At 40.1% G+C, this 9,754-nt stretch overlaps 1 protein-coding gene across 4 annotated transcripts in view; it reads left to right on the plus strand.

Moving 5' to 3' along the window:
- The window catches only part of vps8 (VPS8 subunit of CORVET complex), a 64,489-nt gene extending 59,978 nt beyond the window's left edge, over positions 1-4,511 (plus strand). For all 4 annotated transcript variants that reach the window (XM_028979947.1, XM_028979950.1, XM_028979949.1 and 1 more), the window contains one exon: positions 4,313-4,511. In XM_028979947.1, coding sequence (XP_028835780.1) covers positions 4,313-4,456 — 144 coding nt within the window. In that variant the 3' untranslated portion in view covers positions 4,457-4,511. The remainder of the gene's footprint in view (positions 1-4,312) is intronic.
- Positions 4,512-9,754: the final 5,243 nt, after the last annotated feature.

Below are 9,754 nucleotides of genomic sequence, written 5' to 3' on the forward strand. Positions count from 1 at the left end.
TTAACACTTATTATAATACACACAACATATGAGACACAATAATTTTTCCTTGTCCAGGTGAATTTGTACAAAAGTCTACAAATTGACCTGGATCAGGTTTTCATCCAGGATGTCTCTGTATGTTGCTGCAGTCATCTTTCCCTCCATCCTGACTAGTTTCCCAGTTCCTGCAGCTGAAAAGCATCCCCACAGCATGATGCTGCCACCACCATGCTTCACTATAGGGTTGGTATTGGCCTGGCGATGAGCAGTGCCTGCATTCCTCCAAATGTGATGCCTGGCATTCACTCATCAGACCAGAGAATTTTGTTTCCTTCAGGTGCCTTTTGCAATGTACCTTTTACTAAGGAGTGGCTTCTGTCTGGCCACTTTACAATACAAGCCTGAAATGGTTGTCCTTCTAGAATGTTCTCCTCTCCTAGAAGATTTGGCTTATGTGGTCGACCAGCTCTAGGAAGAGTCCTGGTGGTTTTGAACTTCTGCCACTTACGGATGATGGAGGCCACTGTGCTAGTTGTCACCTTCGCCTAGAGACCATACTGTCTCTGAGGTCTACAGACAATTCCTTTGACTTTATGCTTGGTTTGTGCTCTGACATGAACTGTCAACTGTGGGACCTTATATAGACGGTGTGTGTCTTTCCAAATCATGTCCAATCAACTTTTTTCTGCAAGTGGACTCCAATTAAGATGCAGAAACATCTCAAGGATGATCAGGGGAATAATTATGTGCTGTCTCTGTTTTCTTATTTTAATAAGTGCAAAAAGTGAAAACTTTCACATTGTCATTATGGAGTGCATTTGTGTGTAATTCTGAGTAAAAATCCATTATGGAATAAGGCTGTAACTAGTGTCAACTAACCTTTTTAACATGAAGTTAAGACGTAAATGCTAGTCATGTGACCAAATATATCATTTTACATTTACATTTACAGCATTTATCAGACACCCTTATCCAGAGTGACTTACAATCAGTAGTTACAGGGACAGCCCCCCCTGGAGCAACTTTGGGTTAAGTGTCCTGCTCAGGGACACAATGGTAGTAAGTGGAGTAACCTGGGTCTTCTGGTTCAAATATATCATGTAATATTGTTGACCAATAATAATAAGACTAAATATGGTGTCCAAAATAACTTGACTAAAATGAGACATTATGAGACTAGACGTTATTTCCTCTCGTTAAATTGCGTTATTATATCGTGGTTTCTGTTTCCTGTATCTCCCATTCGGAGACACAGTATGAAAAACATGCTTCTCTGCTGGGTCCTAAAAACTCAATAAAACTCATTTTCACTGTTCAAATTACAAAATGGCAGTATTATATCAGAGTAAATAGCAACATAATCACCATTGAAAAGGTATCCTCAAATTATTCACATTATTCTGCTACTTGTAATGAAATCTTTGGAAAATTTTGCTTGACCCCTTCCATAGGCACTCTGAGCATCACAAATGACAACTTGACTTCTGCTAGAGAATGTTGCCCAGATAATTAGCATCAGTTTTTCAATGCTGAGGGTCTGTAACCTTTTACAGCCTGTTCACTGACAACACCTGTTCAGAACCAGTAGTCTCTGTCATATTTTATTATCACAGAATGACATATTCCCACATTATAATCATCTTGCTCTTCAAATACGCTATTCAGCTATTCAAATGTAATACACATGAGCCACACTTTTACTGTCTATTGTGAATAATACTTTAGTACTCTGTAGTGTTGGTATTCACACTTTGTCTATGGCAGAGTGCTTTTCATGCACACTGCATTGGTTTTTTCATTTTCATGACATTTTACTTTTGATGTTGAAACTTTTAATTCCCTGGTTAATCTTCTTAGTATAATCTTTTTGTCTTACATGTTTTGAAATAATGTCAAAAAAGATGATTTTGCACTGACACACACACACACACACACACACACATACACTTCTCCCACAGACAGAAATGTCACCTCATCAATTCTGATGGGAGACATTCGAGAACAGATCTCATACAGATTGTAGTTTGATGTGTGAGTGTGGGTGGGTGAGGTTGGCTTTAAATGCCTTACACCCCATATTAGAGGCACCTACCCTATAGCTACACTGTATAAAAGTGTTTTTGCCATTGTGATACACAGCACAGTAGACGGTTCACACAATGAAACGCGTCCTCTGCTTTTAACCCATCACCCTTAGTGAGCAGTGGGCAGCCGTGTGTGGGGATGGTATCTTGCTCAAGGGGACCTCATTGACACCCTGGCTGTTCGGGATTTGAACCCTATAACCTATCGGTTACTAGTCCGCTACCTTACCCACTAGGCCACCACTGCCAGATAGGGGTTGCAGCAGCGCTGCATACAGATTTTGTGTGACATCATCCATCCCTTCATCAGGGGTCAGTTTCTGACTATAGGATGATTTGTGACTGGATATTTGATGGTGGAGGACTGTTCCCTTCTCAGCAGTGACCCACAATCCAAGAAACAGCCATGTTCAGTGGTGATTAGCATTGTGGTTGCTGATTAGCATCAGTAGCTGGCAAGGTTAAGGATGCAGCCACACTCGACTGGCTCATCTCAGTCACTCAGCAACCAAACATCTCATCTGAGCTGGACGGAAATGGAAGGAGGCTGAAAAAAGGCGGAAAAACGCTGCGCCTGTTTTTCATAATTTACCTTTTTTTTTCTGTAAAAAGCTGCAAATGAGGTGAAAGAGCAGAAAGAGAGGGGGAATAGATTGCCTGTGAAGAAGGGAGATTGTGGATATGTGGAGATGCACTTTAGCTTGTGAGTGAGGGAGAGTGTGTGTGTGTGTGTGTGTGTCTCTTGACCTGTGAAGTTGAAGAGGGAATAGATAATAGATAAAACTCATTTTCACCGTTCCCTTTTCAATGGACATTGATTGCCTGAGCCGAGCCCATCGACACTTTTCTGCACATCTCCCCCTGCAGCCAGCGGCCTTGAATTAGTACACAATTGTATGCTTTGTGTGATTTGATATCTTTGTTTCATGATCATGTTCGAAATCAATACGTAAACTGATGGGAAAACACAACGTTAAAGCGAGTGTTCGCAGTGTCCGGCCCGTCAGGCAGTGTGGTAATTTATTCAACAACACAGTCACTAAGGTGCCTTTGGTATTCAGTTAAAGTATTCATACCCCATTTTGACACATTAGGACCAAAAAACGTACATTTATGTCATAGACTAACTGGATTTTTTCAGGCATGTTTAAGTGAAGAGGGTCTGAATAGAAGTCTATGCAACACATTTTGCTTCAGAGTTTTATTTGTGATTTGTATTGTTTTCCTTCCTATTACTTCTTTATGTTGGTCTGTAGGTAACAATTAATCCAAAGTTCAAGTGTATTCATGTTCTTGTAAGATGGGACGTCGCAGGACCATGGTGTTCTACGCTTTTGTTTTGCATAGCGGCCTTCTGTAAGATGGGACTTCGTGGAGCCATGACATTTCAACACCCCTGTTTTCCATATCTTTGTCAAATGGCAAGAGGTGTGAAATGCCTGCCACAGGTTGTTGTGATACCCCGCCCTGCCTTTGTCTGTCTCAGACGGGAGACCACGGGGGCAAGACAAGACAGAAACGACACATTCTGATTGGTCGGTGACAGCTTCCTGTGGCCAGGTGTATAAAGATCTGTTCACATGTGGGGAAGGGGCTTTTTCTGGCTTTCAGCTTCCGAGTCTTTGCTCTCCTCCCATTTTTCTCCTGGATCAGGTGATGTCTCTGAAACTTGGTTTAGGCTGTGCTGTCCTTTTCTATCTTTCCTCCTGTCTTTCATTTTGGTTTTCTCTGTAACATTGGTACCTTTTTACGTACAATATTCACATGTAACTACAATAATAATTTACTGGTGTTAATAAATTAGAAACTGTTCATCCTTTTAACCTCTATTGTGCCATGCCTCTTTCTGCCAGGTAACATCAAATTGGAGTGGTTTGAATACAGTGCTTTTGTGTGTGGAGAGAGGGAGTTTTTTACTCCACTCTCCCCAGTTTTACATTCTGATAATAATAATAATAATAATAATAATAATAATAATAACAATGATGACTAAGTAACAAACCCATAGCCAACAGAGATACAGGCCTAGAATCAAAGCAATGTTTTTTGTTTGGGGTTAATAAAAATAATGACTTTTAGAACCTTCTTTATGAGTTGCTCAGTGATGTTTTTTCATTTAAAGTGCATACTATTAGGAATTATTTTATTTTATCTTATAACATTAACTTGATACCATATAGATGGTTATGTATGGTATGGGGTTTTGCTCTGAAAAGTAAGATTTTTGCTTCTGATCTGTCTTTCAGCTGGCCATCCTTTCAGAACTCTCCTCCTCCCATGGCCACGAGAAAGCCAGCCTGCTCAACCCCGTCCACCCAGGAACAGGAAGTATATTCCACAGTGAGAACTTCCAGCTCAAGCTCTCTCCACCGCCACTGGTGGAGGAGTAGCACAACTCCACCCACTGTTACAGTACCAATAATAAAGCTGCTTTGCTTCTGTACAGTCACTGCCTTCTGAATTTATTCAAAGCCACCTTGTTCATGAGTCGCTGTGCGTGATCACACGTCACTGAATCCTCTCGTCTGCCTGCCTGCATCATTTTAAATCTTCAAACGTTTGACGCTGAACAAATGAGATCTGTCCTCTGACCTACACGATTACGAGTGAGGGGGTTTAGAGCATAGAGAAAATAGGCTGTGTGCACAGAATAATCACCCGGGACAAACGCAGCAGGAGAGGAGACTCGTTTTCTGTTCTGCAGTATGAGAGACGGGATTGTTCTCGACTCAAAGGCCTGCAGCAGTGATGGGACTGGTGGCATGAGCACAACAAAAGCAGTTAGAGACATGCAGCTTTCATTCTGTATGTGTTTGCTTTTGAAGTTTACCTTCGGATTATGCTTAGAAAGTCTTTTCCGTAGGGGCAGGTACACTTTGAATACATACTGAATACAATACACAATAAATAATACTTTCCGGACTATAAGCCACTACTTTTTATACGTGTTTGGTTGGTGTGCTCGATAAATGCAGGGCTACCAACTCTCGCAATGACCATGAGACACAAGCATCTGACTGTCTTCACACACGCTCATGCCCTACGTCCGATTTCTCAGGCTGAAACTCTTCCCTCCTGTACACACTCCTCAATGCAAGCTGAAGAAGCTGCGATTGGAAGACGGATCAACCGCCACTTTAGAGAGGAACGTGTCTGACGTGTTGAAGACAAGTATTCCAAACAGGTTTGCAGCTATGCAGACCACATATTTGTGGTGTAAATATGTTCTCAAAAAGAAAATAGAGTTTCTTAATTGTTTTAGACTAATGTGAGAATATTCTGGGCTCTCAAGTTGTCACGCATTGAGCATGAAAGTCCCGCTTTTTTGTCTTTTGACATGCACTCCCGCCACACATTGTTTTTGTCAAATTTATTTGTAGGCTAATATGCATCAAAAATGCATATGAAGTAAAATGATGCTGCTAATATGCCTATGAAACAATCAAGTCTCTGCTGGGTCCTAGTGCCTGTCCTTACCAGCCAATAAAAATAGAACGGGCCTATACATTAGCCAATCAGAATAAATTAAGGGCCTACACAATTGCCAGTCAGAAAATATCAATATTATATATAATATATATTAATAATATTAATTATATAAATATATTAATAATATTATAATATTATTAACACAACCACCAAAGAAAAAGCATCCTGGAATTCTTTGTGTTATTTTGCTACTTGTAAGTAAAATGTCACTCTCACGTGTCTTCAAAACTTGAGAGCCTTGAATATTTATAATGCCATTTTGAGAGCTGTGCATGCCCAGTCATACTGCTGTTGTATGCTGTTCCATCTGATTGAAATTTTCAAACACTTATTTTTTGCATTGAAACAATGTTTCTGAATATTTTACGTCTTCAATGTTCTTGTAATGTTCTTCTTCAGTGTACATTTTTCAATGCTAGTAAATTCACAGTAAAAGATACAAGGACAAATATTTCAAATAATATTATTCAGCGTGCTCAAATTCACCTATTTCCTTGCCCCTGCTCCACCCCTGACATCAGCCTTGCACACCCAAAATCTCACTCCAAGGTTTTTGGAAAAGTCAGCAGCCCTGTTAATGTGCCCGCCACCGGGACGTGACTGGCCCCATGTGAATTATCCTTATTTGGCCTCCAGCTGCTACACAATACCAGCTTGGAAAGTGCACCACATGCTCCAGGCAGGACAGAGCGTTGCGTACTGTTAAAAGCACTGTTCTGAAAAAAGCATTTGCCTTATTTATGCAGTTGTGGATATTAACAGCATTTATTTAAAAAAATTAATTAATGTTCCTGTAACATCTGTAACAATATGTTTATATTTCAGCAGGGACACATGCGGCATATTTATGTTTTTAATTAATTAAAAAAAAAAAATCCAGTTGGGCAAAACTGAGATATTCAAATCCAATGAAAGTACTTGATCAGCTCTTAGTACATAAGGATATACATAAATTCTTAATAATTTAACTGTTATTAAAAAAAATACTTAACTCATACAGAAGCAGTTGCTGCCAAAAAGATGCTTGTGGCTATTTATAAAATACCGTTCACATATGATCCATTAAAAATGCTATCAGTACTCAAACAGTTTGATCAAAATACACTACTTACAATAAGTTAGGGATATTGTGAGAGACTAAGTGGATGTCATATATACGTTGTTTGTTTCACTTCATATATTTTTGGGATAGGGAGGTAATTGTATTGGGGTGATAGACACACCTCATTTTGTGTTTTCCATGTAATGGTCTCTTTGTGTACAGATGTGCCTTATATTGGGGCCAATACCAAGAGACAACCTTTCTCAACGTGGCATCAATTTCAACATTCTGTGGTATTGTTAGTAATTCATTCCAAGTTCATTATTCAAACAGCCATAAACCCACAACATCACAAGACCATGTGACCTGGACAATGCAGCAGTGGTCTATCGTCCTGTTTACTGATGAGTGTTGCATCAGCGTTGCTGGAGAAGGTGAGGTGAGCAATACGTTGAGGTCAACATGGTCCCCAGGGTTTGCTTTGGTGAAGGAGGTGCAACAGTCTAGGCAGGCATCACCAGTCAGTGCAAAACCGATTTGGTTATTGTACATGGCTCAGTCCCTGCACATTCTTACCTCAGAGACATCATAGAACCCATCACCATCCCCCAACATTCTGTTCACGGATGATAATGCTCCACCACATTGTGGCAGAATTCAGGCAGTTGGAGTACCTCCATGGTATGGCCATCAATGTCACCTGACCTGAACCCCATAGAGCACGTCTGGGACCAGTTGAAGCAGAGACTGAATGATCGTACCCCACCCCCACGTGACCCGGCAGAACTGCGTTTAGCTCTTGTGGAAGAGTGGAACGCATTGCCTCAGAACAACATCATGAGTCTAGTTAAGAGCATGAGACATCGCCGCCAAGCTGTCGTTGCAGCAAATGGTGGAAACACTCGCTACTGACATTGTCAATTTTTGTTATTTGGGGCGATCCGTGTTAGTGCTTAAATTTTTGTGATAATAAATATTAAACTAATGAAAATAATGTTTCTTCTAATACATTATTTGTAATATCAAAGGGAACTCTTACTTATTTCATTAAAATTCAGAGCAAATAGGAAAAGTGAGTAGTGTATGTTCATTTTTGTTTTTTGCTGGCAAAATGTCACTTACACCATTATGGTTCACACCCCTCATATAATACAAATATCAGTTACTTATTAGGTCCTCGCGGTGAATTAAGGTTGTGTTTTGCGAATGTGTGTGTATAATCAGCTAAAGCAGGTGTGCACCTGCTTTTTGTGTTGGGTTTGGATTGTGTTTGTGGGCATGTGGGTGATTGTATTCATACACATGCATGCACATGCCCATCTGTACAAGTGCGTGTTGAAATGCTTTGTAATTAGTCTAGTGTATATGTGTTGCCATGCATAAGACACCCATCTGCAAGCATTTCACCCACACATCATCTCCACACTCAACTCAAGCTGTGAACCCACACTCTCCCATCACTCTTCAGCCTCCTAATTATAACATGAGCACTGGTTAGATGTTGTCTTTCCAACTTTTTACCTTACTGGATCTTTACAAAAACCCACATGGAGGACCACAGACTTTCTTTAGTTATTTACCAAAACTGTCAAACAGTTTGTCATATAAAAAAATAATAATTTTAAACATTTTCTCTTTAAGATATTCAAGATTCAAGAACTTTGCTGTAATAATGAACTCAAAGGTGCACAAAACTGAAATTAATTCAATCATTCAAAGCAATATACAAACATTCACAATACAATAGACACAAACACTAATGATACACAGGCTCAATAATCATACACCTGCATCAAGATGTGCCTTTTTTCCCCCCCTGAATCTAGGAATTCTAGTGGGACCAGATGAAGATATTTCAATGCACCTAGTGTGGGAACATCATCTCAATCAGTGCTGAGATGTAAAAAATAAAGTCACCCAACTAAACTACTGCGAAAATGTAATGATATTTGAAAAAATATATATATAAAAGACCAAATAATCTTCCCATCACTCCCTGTCTGAGTCTCCTTTCCTCTGATGTGATCAATTGATTGGCAGTCCTCATTTTAAGTTATGTTTTATTTTTATTACATTCTATGTCATCAAATTATTATTAGTGTTATGATTATTAGTTGAATGCATTTTTCCAGACCGTAAGGAGGCAGGTTGTCCATTCGCATGAATGTAGGTGAGTCGTCACCCTTTTCAATGAACAATCATCATGGTGAGAATAGCGAATTTGTCTATTCAATCTCAGTATTTTACAGTATTCACATCCCCGTCTCAGCAACACTCACTCCTACCCTGGCCCTTTGTGCACAGTGTTAGATGTGCATATGAGCGTGAAGGTTTTCCAGGGTGAAATCATATTCACTAAGGCCCCTCAATGGGCCAGATGTCCTCATTACCACTACAAAAGGAAGCTGCTCTCTTGCCTAATGTTGCCAATTGTTCACATTCAAATGGCTAGAGCGCTGCTGCGAGAGCCGCCTAATTTGAGAGTGTTGTCCTTGTATCTGTTTAGGAAATGCTGAAGACAAATCCTCACAACTTACCTCGATTGATCTCATTCATCAGGCGTGAGGCACTTTATGTCAAAAACCTCCATTTAGGGAAACATGGCGAACGAGAGCCTCCATTCCTTTCTGATAAAATAATAATAATAAAAATCACCAGAGTTCAAAGCCCAGCGTCCCTCTGACAGCTCCGGTTTGTTTTCTTTCTTTTTATTTCTTAAAGGATTCAGATAAAAGCTTCGTGAGGCAGAGGTGTCAAGGACAACACATCCATCTACGAGTAGCAGTCATTGACAGACACTTTTTAGAGGACTCTATCTTTTACTGTGTTTTTGTCTTGTTAAACCTGTCAAATAAGATTTCAACGTTTTCATTTTTCGTTGACTTGCCTTATGATTGGGGCAGCGTGGAAAGCGAGCCCTGAAGCAGCCCCAGGTGCAGACTGCAATGTTTTCTAGCTCGTGATTGAAGTGGCTGCAAATTGAACATCAGAACTGGTTTGAAAGTGGTGCTATGAGGGCTGAGGTCCACAGTTTGAGAGTCTGGAATTGCTCCCCTTGAGTCTGTCACTCGCTTTTTATCCATCCATCTTGGTAGATGTTCCTACAATGCGCGTGTGCACATGCACACATACAGGTAGTGAAAGTGAAGTGATTGTC

This window comes from Denticeps clupeoides, chromosome 5 (genome assembly GCF_900700375.1).
Source record: "Denticeps clupeoides chromosome 5, fDenClu1.1, whole genome shotgun sequence".
NCBI classification, from domain to species: Eukaryota; Metazoa; Chordata; class Actinopteri; order Clupeiformes; family Denticipitidae; genus Denticeps; species Denticeps clupeoides.